The sequence below is a fragment of the Triturus cristatus genome, chromosome 4_2 (genome assembly GCF_964204655.1).
Source record: "Triturus cristatus chromosome 4_2, aTriCri1.1, whole genome shotgun sequence".
Lineage (NCBI taxonomy): Eukaryota > Metazoa > Chordata > Amphibia > Caudata > Salamandridae > Triturus > Triturus cristatus.
The window spans coordinates 290,857,656-290,870,897 of NC_140586.1; the positions used below are offsets into that span (position 1 = coordinate 290,857,656).

The 13,242-nt window shown below is 53.4% G+C and overlaps 1 protein-coding gene across 3 annotated transcripts in view; it reads right to left on the reverse strand.

Moving 5' to 3' along the window:
* Positions 1 to 13,242, reverse strand: part of SERPINC1 (serpin family C member 1) — a 192,926-nt gene that overhangs the window by 68,163 nt on the left and 111,521 nt on the right. Inside the window, exon 1 of one of the 3 annotated variants that reach the window (XM_085601562.1) lies at positions 7,628 to 7,990. The exons of the other annotated variants lie outside the window; for them this stretch is intronic. Within the exon in view, the coding sequence (XP_085457688.1) occupies positions 7,628 to 7,875 (248 nt within the window). The 5' untranslated portion in view covers positions 7,876 to 7,990. Of the gene's footprint in view, positions 1 to 7,627; positions 7,991 to 13,242 lie in introns of those variants that run through there. 3 annotated transcript variants of the gene reach the window in all.

Sequence of the window (13,242 nt, forward strand, 5' to 3'; positions counted from 1 at the left end):
AGTGCCCTGTTCCCTTTGGTTGGGTGGCCACCTCTCTAGTGTAACTACACATTTACAAATAAGCAAATAGTTCAATATCCACAACCAGGAACTTCATAGGATCTGCCTTCTGTCGAACTCCCAGAAAATCAAACATCCAGACACCCACTCATAGGAGAGGCCTTCAGTAGAAAACAAACAGCCCTATCAAACATTCACAAGATGGGCCTTTAATAGCAAACAAACACTCTGACAGAGATTCACAGGTTAGAGGTCCAATAGAAAAAGAAACATCCCACTACCCATTCACAATAGTAAAAAGACAACCCCATTAAGCTGTGCCTTCAATAGCAAACAAACAGCCCGATAAACATTCACATGATGGGCCTCCACAAGAAAGAAAACACCCAGATATGCATTCAAAGGATGGGCCTCTATTAGAAAAGAAACCATCCCTTTCAAAATTCACAAAACAGAAACCACACTTTCAGGTCTATCTACTTGTTTTTCTGTGCAAACCCCTCCAGTGACACTATTCGTCACTGAAAGCAACTTCAGAGCTGCTATTCGCGACTTCTTATTCTCCTATTCGGATGATAGAATGCCTTGCTCCATGGCCTTCCTGACTCCACCCTGACCACCAACAGGGCATCCTACATGCCGCAGAGCGTCTCATACAGTGGTGTTTCAGCCATCCCCGCTAGAGGTTTCTGAATGGTCCAGCTACACGTGTCTCAAAGATCCATGTAGAGGTGCCTCAGAGGCCTGCGCTAGGAGTCTCAGAAGTCCATAAATGTCTTTTAGTGGTCCCAAGTAAGGCATCTCAGATCTCACTGGAGGTTTCTCAGAGGTCTGAATGCATGCCTCAGAATTCCTTCTCTGCAATCTGAAAGCGTCCAGGAAAAGATGCCTCAAGAGTCATACTGGAGGCATTCTGGACACCAAGTAAGAAGGATCTCAAAGGTTCCTATTCTGTTTGGGGACAACGTGACAACGTACTACATAAAGTTGCGCAGGCGAGCCTGTACAGTGGTAAGTAAAGAGAAGCATATGTAAACTTTAGACCATGTGTGACTAGGTGCCACAGAGGTCGCTCTAGAGGTATCAGATGTCTGACTATGTGTATATCAGAGGGAGCTCTTCCAAGTGCCACTCATCGCAGGTTAGAGCATCTCAGTGCCTGTCCGCATATCGCATGTGCGACTGACACCTTTAATTAGCCTTAGAATTTAAGCCAAGACTGAGTACTTGTTTTTTGGGACTGGTAGCTTTTCTAGAGACAGACTGGCCCTTAGCCTTAAAAGGCAAATGGCACATAGCTGGCCAAATTAAAAGCTTGGGCTAGTTGTCTGATAATTTATAGCCACTTAACTACATGGAATCACATTTCTCTTTGAACGCTTTGCGAAACATACGTTTGTATCAAAATATCTGTGTTGCAGTTCTTCCCTCCCTGTCTCCTAAATAAACAAATGCTGTCCCCTCATCCACATTTCTGCACAGCTCATTTTCTGAAAGTGGAGGCTGGTGCTAGGTATATACTCCCTGCCATGTGCATGGGCCTCCCACTCCATTTCAAATTCTTCCTATTTGAAGATAAAGAATGAGATTAAAAGTCCCAAAATGCAAGAGGCATAAATTAGGGAGGAGGTGTACATTCTTCAGGAGGTTTGCACCTGTTTTCAAACTGTTTCTAGACAATTATATCATACAAAAGAAGGTCATTTTAGAAACATGTTTTATGATATGGATGGACAAGTTACTTACCTTAGGTAACGTCTTAGCTGGTAGAGACATGACCTAGCAGCAGATTCCATACCTTTGAATTTCCCAGGCGTCAGACTGGATCCGGAAGATTTTTCATCAAGCAATACCCTTGCGCGCCATTAGGTGGCATCAGTGAGCTCCACATGATGGCGTCGGTCCAGCCATGTCCAGAGACGCAGGGCCTCCTGACAGAGAGTCCACTACCCTACCTCTCCCTGTTTGTTGCAGTACCACATGGCGTTGGTGTTGTCCTTTAATGCTTGAACCCGCTTTCCCTTGATTGAAGGAAGAAAGGCTTTCAATGCAAGCATATCGCTCGGAGCTTCAGCAAGTTGATTTGGACTCCTGTTTCCGCCGAAGGCAATAGTCCTCTGATCTCCACCTCTCCCAGATGGCCGCCCATGCCAGGAGTGACCCATCTGCTACTACTGTGTGGTCTGGTTGGGGAAGGTTGAGGGGTCTGCCTCTAACCCGATCGCGGTTTGTCAGCTGCCACTGCAGGTCCTGTGCAGTTCTCTACCTGATGTGGACCATGTCGGAGAGATTCCCTGATGCTGTAACTACTGGAACTTCAAGTCACACTGTTGAGCCCGCATATGCAATCTGGCATGTGTCACTAGCAGGCTGCAGGAGGCCATGAGACCCAGCAGCCTCAGAGTCATTCTCACCAAAATCCAGTATAGAGGCTGAAACATCGGCATCAGAGCCTGAATATCCTGGACTCACCATTCGGGAGGATAGACCAGAAATTGCACTGCATCCAGAACAGCGCCGATGAAAAGGATCATCTGAGAGGGAGTCAGGTGTGACTTCAGCATGTTGATGGAGAACCCCAGCAAGTGCAGAAGGTTTGCTGTAGTATGGAGGTGGGAGACGACATCCTGGAGCAAACTCGCCTTCAACAGCCAGTCATTGAGATAGGGGAAGACTGGCACCCCTAATCTGCGCAGATGAGCTTTGACCACCGCCATCATCTTGGTGAACACCCGAGGGGTGCTGGTAAGGCCAAAGGGGAGCATGTGAACTGAAAGTGCGTGTGGCCTATCGTAAACCGCAGGCAGGACTGGAAAGTGAAAATAGGCATCCTGCAAGTCCAACGCTACCATCCAGTCTCCTGGGTCCAGGGAAAACAAGATCTGAGCTAGAGTGAGCATCTTAAACTTTTCCTTTTTGAGGGAGTAGTTGATGGCTCACAGATTTAGGATAGGGCGCAGGCCCTTTTCCTTCTTCCAGACAGAAAGTAGCAGGAATAGCAACCAGAGCCTACTTCTGGCACCGGAACCCTCTCTATGGCTCCCTTGGCCAAGAGAGTCATGACTTCCTCCTGAAGCAAAGCCAGGTGATACCCTGTCAACCGGTCGTAAGCTGGAGGCATAGAGTGAGGGGTAGTCTTGAAGGGGGACGGGGGGGGGAGTAGTCCCATCGGACTATCCAAAGCACCCACCTGTCTGACGTAATGTTTTGCTAGTGGTGGAGGTGATGGCTGATCCTTCCACCAACTGCTGACCATGATCTTGAAGGGCCGGACTAGGAAGGTTTGGAGGCTGAGGGGGAAGGGGAAAGGGGGGATTGGACTGACCCAATGGTCGAAACGAGTCTCGCCCACGAGCACGCCAAGGTGGCTGAACTTGCGCTGCTTTGTGGCTGGGGTATGGCTGGTGTAGCTGAAAGCCCCTCCCATAGCCACGAAAGGGGCAAAAAGCAGACGGGGTGTGTGACCACTGAGAGGCCCAAGGACTTAGCCATAGCCCGTGAGTCCTTAAAGCGCTCTGGGGCCATGTCTGCTTTGTTTCCAAAGAGACAGGTGCCATCAGTTGGCATGTCCATGAAAGAAGCCTGGACATCCCGAGAAAAGCCAGAAGTTCTCAGCCAGGCATGGTGTTGAACAGCCCCCGTCAATAACATTGCTCTGCCCAGTGAGTGGGTTGTGTCAAGCCCACAACGAATAGTGAACTTTGCCACATCTCTCCCATCTGATACCACTTGGGAGAGGATGGACCGGGCCTCCTCCGGGACCTGTGGGAGCACTTGCGCAACCATTTCTTACAGGAAGTGGGAATAATGGCCCAATAGGCATGCAGTGTTCACCGACCACAATGCAAGGCTGGCAGAAGAAACTATTTTTTACCCCAACTATCCAGCCTCTTGGATTACCTCTCTGTGGGTGCAGAAGGAAATGTGTCTTGTGAGGTCGAGGCTTGGACCACCAATCTTTTGGGGGTAGGGTGGTTGGTGAGGAAATTTAGGTCACCCAGTGCAGGGCGATGGTGGCTGGCGATTGTCCTATTCACATTAGCCTTTGTGCTGGACTTGGACCAGGTTCCCTAAAGGACATTAGTCAAGGCATTTTTGAATGGCAGGAGAGGTTCAGAGGAGGAGATTCCCGGCTGCAAGACCTCCTTTAAGATGTTCGTCTTGACTTCTACTGAAGGGAGCTGAAGGTCCAGGACCTCAGCTGCCCTTCTCACCACCATAGCTTATAAAGCCCTCTCCTCCGTAGCCACGGTAGGGGGAGAAAGCAGGTCAGAATCTGGAAAGGTATCCAGTCCACTGACCTCACCCAATTCCTCATACAAGTCCATTTCATGTTCAGGCTGGTCTTGCAAAGGGTCCAGTGACCCCTCCCAATCTTCCTCAATTCCTAGCCCTTCACAATAGGGCTGAGAAACCGACCTAGGACACAAGGGTGCTATTGGCACCAGAATTGGCGTTGGTAGGCGCCGATCCGACTCTGGGTCATCGAGGATAAGAATGTGGCTGGCACCATCGGGGCTCCAGCGGTGTCAGGAGTCTCGTGCGGGGGCTGACACTGGAGAAGGTCACAGCGGCACGACCGGCGTTGGTCCAGATCCATGGGGGATAATCTGCGCCGGGGCTGGAGCCACCCATTGGTGCCCCCTCTCAGCCACCGAGGCCCAAAGACACCCCGGGAGGGTCAGGCCACTCAAATATGAGGATCATGGAATCATAAAATTCTTTGAGCTGGGCGGGGGCCGCTCCAGCTCCTGGGAAGGCAGAGAAGTGCAGAGCCGACCTAGGCACGGGTTCTGCAGAAAGAGGCCCAGAATGTCATGGCTCCTCCGTCACATCGGCCTATGGACAGGGAGAAGTCAAAGAACGCTTCGAGTTCTTGTGCTTCTTATGCCTCTTACCTGACCTACCCGACGACTTTGAATGGGAGAATGAGGACTTAGAACTCCGGAGCGTAGCCCGGGCCTTCCTCTTGACTGGGACAGAGAAAGAGACCTACGGGGCGAATGACGCGATGCAGAGTGCCGGCCCGCAAGCAGCTTTAGGGAGCTCTCCATGAAAGCTTTCAGAGCCATGTCCCGGCAGTCAGAGCACTACTTCAAGTCATGGTTGCGCTCTGGACATCAAAGACAAATCAGGTGTGGATCAGTCGCTGACATGGCGCTGTGGCAAGCACCGTATGGTTTGAATCCAGAAGTATTCGTTGACATGTTGAAAAAACCTATATACCAAGAATGTTCGACAAAACTTCAAAAAAAGCCTGTCAAAAAGTAACAGAGGGTAGCTCTCTTCAAGGATCTGCGCTGGCTGGTGTGGAAAGAAAAGAACTAACGTCAACAGGCTGATGTGGTGCCTATATAGGTGACGTGGACGTCACAACGGTGGAGATAATGTCACATGGAGCCGACCGACATGGCCTAACAGTGCGCAAGGGTATTGCGTGATGAAAAATCTTCCAGATCCAATTGCACGCCTGGGAAATTCAAAGGTAAGGAATCTGCGGCTAGATGTTACTACCAGATATGGCAGTTTTGTTCTATTCATCATGCAGTGTCAAAGTGTTACACATAAGGCATTAAACAGTCAAACGCGATAACACTGAAAACACGGACATGCCACACATAAGCAATCTGAAAACATGGCAGCTACACTGAGATCCAGCTGGAGGGGTGTCTCGGAGGTCCTGTTCTCGGTGTCTCAGAGGCACTCTAAAGGTGTCTCAGATGTCAGACTGTGTGTGTCACAGGGGTCTGGCAAGGGTTCTCTGACCTCTAGGTGCCTCCGTGGTCCAGCTAGAACACGAAGAGCAGGAATGGCATGTCATAGTAGTGCGAGCATCTATACTGGTGTGAGGTGTGTGCATGTGCACCATCTCTACATTACACAAGATGCCTTCGTACTTTACTCTGCATTCATTTGGGTGCCTGGTTAGCTTGTATGCCCCTTCCTCAACTAGGGACCAGCCTGCCCATTATCCACTATTCACATGGCCAGGCAGTGAAAGTTTATGGATTTTTGGGGCCCCAGGCTAAACATATTTTGGAACCCCTTGTTTGGAATAACTTGGAATCCAAGGTGAAACTAACTTTGTGAGAGTGTGAGGATTACGTTTTTGCAGGCCTGGAATGCACGTTAAGCTTGTATTAAGCATGGTCAACTTCATAGTTGAAAAATAATCTGTCTTTTTTTGCAAAAATCTGGTTTTCATGTGGGACTTCTGAAAAGTAGTAAGTTTAGGATTTTATCCCAGTTTAGTAGTAGTAAAGTTAGGAGTCCTAACTTTACTACTACTAAATGCCTTCTGTGAATACCAAAAGTAGTAAGTTTAGGATTTTATCTCAGATTAGTTCTGTGAATCGGCCCCCATGAGAGGGATTGTGGCCTGCTAATGTCTTCAGGCCACAATATCTGCGATTGCCTTTCAATAAAGTAAACATTTTTTAATGCAGTCCATTTTCCCTAAAGAAAGTGTGACTTCATTTAAAAAGAGAAGTTTTCTTTTTTGGAAAGTATCTTTGAGAGTTGGCAGTGTTCCGCTACTCCCAAACAAGTTTTATTTTACAGTCACAAAGGGGAAGGGGTCTCTCTTGCAAAAGGCTTACTACTCCAACTTGGCAGTTTGTAGTGTTTAAATGTTTTGCAACTGGATTTCAGTCGCAATACACTGATATTTATCATACTGAATCGATAATTGGAAGGGACTTCGACAATAGGTCCCTTCCAATACAGATTTGGTATGGGGTGGCAATCTCATTTTAGGAGTCAGATAAATCATACTGGCTCCTAAAAACTGGATTAGTACAAAAAAACATTTCAAGTGTTGCAAACACAAGCTGAGTGTTTGCGACTATTAAAATGCTTAATACATCTGGCCCCCAGGTGGGTGCAGTTCTCGCACACAGCATCTCAGTCTTTCAGCCATTGGGCAAGAGTCTCATGCCCGGCAGCTTGGTGCCACTCACTGGTTGTGCGCACTCATTGGAGCACAGTCCCACTCACTGGGAATCAGTTTCAAACCTGGCACGCCAGTCTTCCTGTTGAGGGTAACTTCGCAAGAGACATCACTGCAGTCTCTTTCGGTGAGTGTCTCACAGCTTGTGGTATTGCAGTAGTGTCACTCACTGGGCATGAGCTTCACACTTTGGCGAACAGTCTCTCTTTTGGCGGCGAACCTCACACCTAGGAAAACATTCTCACCTCTAGCTCGCATTACCAGCCCATTAAATACAATGCAGACTCACAGCTGAAAATTATTTGCAGTAAAAGCATTAATCTTAGGTCCAGGTCCATCCCAACCTCCAGTCACTCCCTCGGACCCCGCCCCCTTCCCCACCCATGCCTGGTTTCCAGGTCCATAAATGTCTAGCTGCTCCAGCTCTGGTTTTTGTTTGCATTCTGGGACTTGTAGTCTTTCTAGTCCCATTATAGAACCAGGATTATGAACTCCACACTGGAAAGAAAGACTGCGGACCAGAACAGCTAAGCACACATGCATGTGGGAAACCCTGCAGTTATGCCCCCCAACTCCCAGTTGTAGGATAGTCAATACCCAGAAATAATTTCAGTGTGGATTGGGTGGTCCTACATATCGTACTGACACCGCCCCCACCTACTCCCGCGTGCACCTCACCTTGCGCTGCCGCCAAATGTTCCTTCTGGGGGGGCTCTCAGGTTAGGACAGTTTCGCAAGTCAGGCGAGGAGACAGCAGACCCGGGGTCCGACGGGCAACAGCTCAATGGCTCCTCTGGATGTGCCCACCGGTGGAGCCTGAGGTGGAAGCGAAGGGGTGGGGAGGCCGAAGGGCGATGGTCGGCCGTGCAGAGGTTAGGCAAAGAAAGCGCGCAATGTTTACCCAATGGAGGCCTCTGCGCTCTCATGCGCAGTTTAAAGTCCAACGTTGCGGGGCATGGATGGGTGGGCTTTGGACGTTCGAGCAAAAGCGTCCTTCCTCATAGATGACCGCCCACGGCACAGAATCCCACCAACCCCCACGGATTGCACGGTATCATTCTGAGGCAGGTTTATAGCACAAACATTGACAGGAATAGGCGCGGCGGTCGTGGAACTCCCGTCGCTTTAAGAAGAAACAATACGTACAATGCAAAATGGGATACAAAATATCACTGCAAAGTGTTTTTCACACAAACGATGCCAAAGTGTTGTGTGAAAACAAAAAAAACAAGCACATGTGTCTGCTGATATCACACAATAAAAAACTGCGTGCCTTCACAAAGTGCCCTAATGTACGCTGTGAGCTCCCGCGGTCCTCTAGTGTGTTCCGTGACTCCATAAAGTGCCAAATTGTATTTTTTCTCACAAGACACGCCATAGTATATTGTAACTCAACAAAGTAAACATGGCCAGTTACGCTACTCCACAGTACTCCTATTTGTACCGTGCCTACTACGCTGAAATGTGTCGTTGTGATCTGAACATGAGAAGTAGCCAACATGTCCTGCTAACTCACACGGCACACTATAGTGAACTGGAAGCTCACACACCGCGGTTTTTTCTATGAAATTAGAACGTTTCCTGGCACCTCACACTGAATGGCAAGGCGTTTTGTGATACGCCAAAAACAACACATGTTTCTGCGACGTCACAAGGTGCACTGCAGTGTTCCATAGCCTCATGAAATAAGTCACAAACTAATTCCACAGCACTTAAAGAACGTTGTGTTTGCTGTATTTGTCAGACATTGCTTGCGGAGGGGGGGGGGGGGGGATGTTGTAGGGGGAGCGCATCACATGGAAGCAGAATACTCTCCAGAACGTAATAGAAATACCAGTTAGCTCCCATAAATTCACAGAGTTATGGTCGTATGATGATGCCATGATGCACTTCCATAACCAAACTGGGACCCTTAGCCAATCATAGCTCACACCAGGTCTTCATTTACGGGATTTTGGCGTAGGGCAGTGCGCCAAAGTGAAAGGGCAGGAATGCACCGTCTTTATGTATTCCAGTCCTTTCTCCCTGTGCTGTTGCCTTTTAGGCAGCCTAGCCCCAACGTAGGCATCCTTGCACCAACGTAGGCATCCTTGCAGCAGGGTGCACCCAGCGTGCCTCCGTTGCATGCAGGATTGTTTTTGTGTAAGAAGGGGCACCTTCCTGCACAGAAACAATCCTAAGAGGTGTTTTCTTCCTATGTGTGCTTCTGCAGCACACATAGTAAGAGGAAAAAAAACGAGGTGAAATAAAGATATTTCTCCTCATTGTGCCTCACCTTGGAAGGCATAAGGATTCGGCGCTTCCCCAGGTTTACATGATTTTGTAAATCTGGGGCAGCAGTAAAACCCATGGGTGTTGCTTGGAAACACCCACTGCAATGCCCATGGAACACCTTCCGAGTGCAGAGTAAGGTGATGCAGCGATTTGGGCTGGGTCGCCTTACTCAAGATGTATGAGGTCACTCAAAGCCATGCAGGGTTGCTTTGCATGGCTTCATAAATCGGATTCAGAGCTCTGCGTCATGCATGTACCACTTACGTGGTGCAAAAGTGACACAAGGCTCTCATAAGCAACCTCTTTAAACGACGACCCTTTTCTGAAGTCTGCAATGCCAATGCCATTAAACAGCCGACCATTTGTCAGCCTTCTCATCACTAAATGTGAGTATGTCTCACTTCTGTCTGGGGAACTCCCTCAGTTCACTACTTAAGAAGCCTAATAAGGGAGGTGGCGCTAGCCAAGATGGCCGCGCCGAGGTAGAGCTCTGCGATGCCTGACCCCTCGCATCCGTTCTGATCCTGTTGCTGCTGTCCTGGGCGCACTCCGACCCCTGATATCTGCTGCGGAGCTGTAACCCCACCCTCGCTGCAACTTTGGGCCGTGTCCGAGCCTTGGGGGCTGAGTTCTGCCGCCTGAGAGCGGCACCGTTGCTGAGGCGCGTTTTCGGCCGGTTCTTCGGCCGGCAGCGCCTGCTACGAGCGCCCGCGGCGTCACACGTGTGACGTGGGCCGCCGTCTGCTGGCGACTGGACTGAGGCGGAGGACGCCCGCAGAGACGAACTTTGGCTTGGAGCGCGCTGCGGGTGAGTCGGTGGGGGGGGCGACGGCTTCTGCGCGCCTCCCCGGACCACCCCGGCCCCGATCGGCGGGCGGGCCGGCCCGGGTGCTGAGAGCCTAAGTGACCGGGACCGGGCCCGGCTTGGTGATTCCCGCCTCCTTGCGCGTCGTAGCGCCTTGGCCTGTGGGCCGGTGTGCCCTCCTCTGCCCCTCCTGCCCTCCGCTCTGCTTGCCAGGTGGGGATTTGCTGCTGGCGGGGGGGGAAGCTTGGCCCTTCCTGGATCTCCCGACGGGGACGCTACGCTGGACTGTTCCGCCTGGTGCCATTTGTTCGACACTGCTGCTGAGGGGACCCCCCCCTCGCCCACGGAGCTGTGTCAGGGCTGGAAAGGGGCGCCCTGCGACATCTACGCCCCGGGAAGGATCGAGCTGTGGGTCCCGTGCTGGGGAATAGCGGAGCTCCGAGCTGCAGGACTGCCCCGACGGGCTGGGGCCGTGTGCGGCGCTGGTGTGGCCCGTGTGTCGCAGCTAGCCTGGGGGCCCTGGTTCGGGGGCTGAGCCGTGAGGACCCACCATGGGCAAAGAAAAAGGCCCGAGGCAGCCGGCGGCATCCCACCAAACGAAGATTGACCGCTACGCGACCCCCGACCCCCCGGGGGCCAGCGGGGGGGGCAGCGCCCGCCCCCAACAACGACCTGGCCACCATCCTCCACGCAATCGATGCATCTCGCACCTCTCTGGAAGGGATGGTTGGGGAGGTGAAGGTTGACGTCGCGCTTCTGCGGCAGGATCTCCGCAACGCCACGGCCCGCATCACGGAGGCGGAATCGCGGATCTCCGCGACGGAGGACGACATCCATCAATTGCAGGACCAGGTCCGGGAGCTCACGACCCACTCCAAGGAACTGCACAGGCGGGCGGAGGATGCCGAAAATCGCGCCCGCCGCAACAACCTTCGCCTGGTGGGCTTTCCGGAGGGGATCGAGTCGGGCCGGGCCGACGACTTCCTAGAGGCCTGGTTTAAATCCTGGATGCCGGCGGGCAGCTTGTCTACCTGGTTCGTGGTGGAGAGGGCGCATCGATCGCTGGCGTCCAAGCCTCCGGTGGGGGCCCCCCCACGTCCCTTTATTCTTCGGATCCTTAACTTCCGGGACAGAGATGCCATTCTGCGGGAGGCTCGGGTGAGTGGCAAACTGGCATATAACAACCACACCATTATGATTTTCCCGGATTACACCCGGGAGGTCCAAGAGCAACGCCGCTCATATACGGAGGTGAAGCAGAAGCTGCGCTCCCTGGGCCTTCAGTACCAGCTCCAGTTCCCGGCCCGCCTCCGACTTGTCTTTCAGGGTAAGACGCTGTTCTTCGACACCCCCAGGGCGGCCTGGACATGGCTTAACGAGGAGAGGCCCCTGCGACAGCTGGACGGGGGGCAGTCCGTTGCGGGCCCCGGGTGCCCTGTGGTGGCTGGGTCCCAGCGGCCGCGGCGCGGGAAGCGCACACGCTCCCGGCAGCGGCGGGGCGCCGCCATCGCCAAGGTCCGGTCAGCGAGCGCTTCTGGCAGACCAATGAGAGACTCTTCCGCCTCTTCCGAAGCCTCCTCCCGGGCGGCCGGGGGATCCCGCCGCCGAGCATCGCCTGGGCCAGCCGGGTCTCCGACCCCCCTCATCACGCGCATTGACTCATCGGACCTTTCCCGTAGTCCCGCTATATGACTTTCCCCTTGTTTCTCGCAGCTGCGGGGAAGGTGACTGCCTTGCCCGAGGGCGGGGGTGGGGGGCTCCACCATATTATACCTCCCAGTACCAGCCCAGGTCAGAACAATGTCATCCGTACTTCAGGAGGGGTCCACTACGCTCTTTATACCCGAGCACCCGAGCTTGGGGTCTTGTGACTGTTAGTTTGGTTCGGGCGACAGATGCTTCTGGTTTCGAAGTGTAGGGTGGGGGGTGGGGGGTTGGGGTTTGGTGTTTGTTTGGGGTCTCTCTTTATGAGACTGTTTTGTTTAGGTTTGCATTGTTGTTCGCTGAGCCTCTCATACAGCGCTGCGCGGCGCCCGGCGTCGTATCCCTTCATCCCGCTCTTCCTGTGCACTCTACTGCCGCTCACCTTTAACCACCGTCCGACCACTTCCCCTGGTGGAGCCCAACGGCCCCTCCGGGGCTTGCGCGCCCCGCGCCCCATCCCGCTGGCGCCCGGGTCCCCGGGTGTCCCCCCGGCGCTCCCTGCCTGCCCCCTTCCCAGCGCGCTTCTTTCTCACTGCTGCCATGGCTGAGTTAGCTCCCAAAGCCCAGGTGCGCATCCTGTCCTGGAATGTGAATGGCCTGCTGGACCGACTTAAGCGCACTGTCGCTCTCAAATACGCCCAGCGCGTGGGCGCTGACGTGATCCTGCTTCAGGAAACCCACCTCCTTGGTGAGAACTGCCCCTTTCTGGCGCGCTTCGGATACGACCGGGTGTGGCACTCCGGGTTCTCGCGCGGGTCGCGTGGGGTTGCGGTCCTCCTGCGCCGTTCCTTTCCCTTCGTGTTGGCCCGGGTGGTCCACGACTCCCAGGGGAGGGGGGTTGCGGTTACCGGCACGCTTGAAGGCCGACCTCTCAGCCTCTTGTCACTCTATGTGCCGCCCATGGGGCTGTCCTCGGCCTTGGCTCTGGCTGCGTCCTGGCTCGCGACTTTTCCGCCCGGCACTGTTGTCATTGGAGGGGATTTCAATGCCGTTTCGGCCCCACACCTCGACTCTTCGGGCCCGGTCTCGGACTCCCGCACGGCACGGGCGAGGCAGCTGGCCGGGTGGGCGGAAGCTCAGGGACTCTGCGACGCGTGGCGGCTCTGGCACCCACACGCGCGACAATACACACACACCTCAGCCGCCCACCACTCTCAGGCACGTATCGACGCGATCTTTGTCCCCCCGGCCGACTGCCCGGGTATCCAAGACGTCCGTATCCTTCCCCGGGGGATATCCGATCATTCACCGCTTTTATTGGGCTTGGGCCCCCCGCCTCACGGGGCTCGCCAAATGTGGCGCTTCAATGCATGGTTCCTGCAGGACAAAACGCTCCGTAAGGAGGTGGGATCCGCGCTGGCCCTCTATTTTGGCGATAATGACGGATCGGTCTCCTCGGCGGGCACCCTCTGGGAGGCCTGTAAGGCCACGGTTCGGGGGGTTGCCAAGGCGCAGGTGGTGAAACATCGCCAGACACAGCTGCAGCGGCTCACGGCCTGCGAGGCTCAGG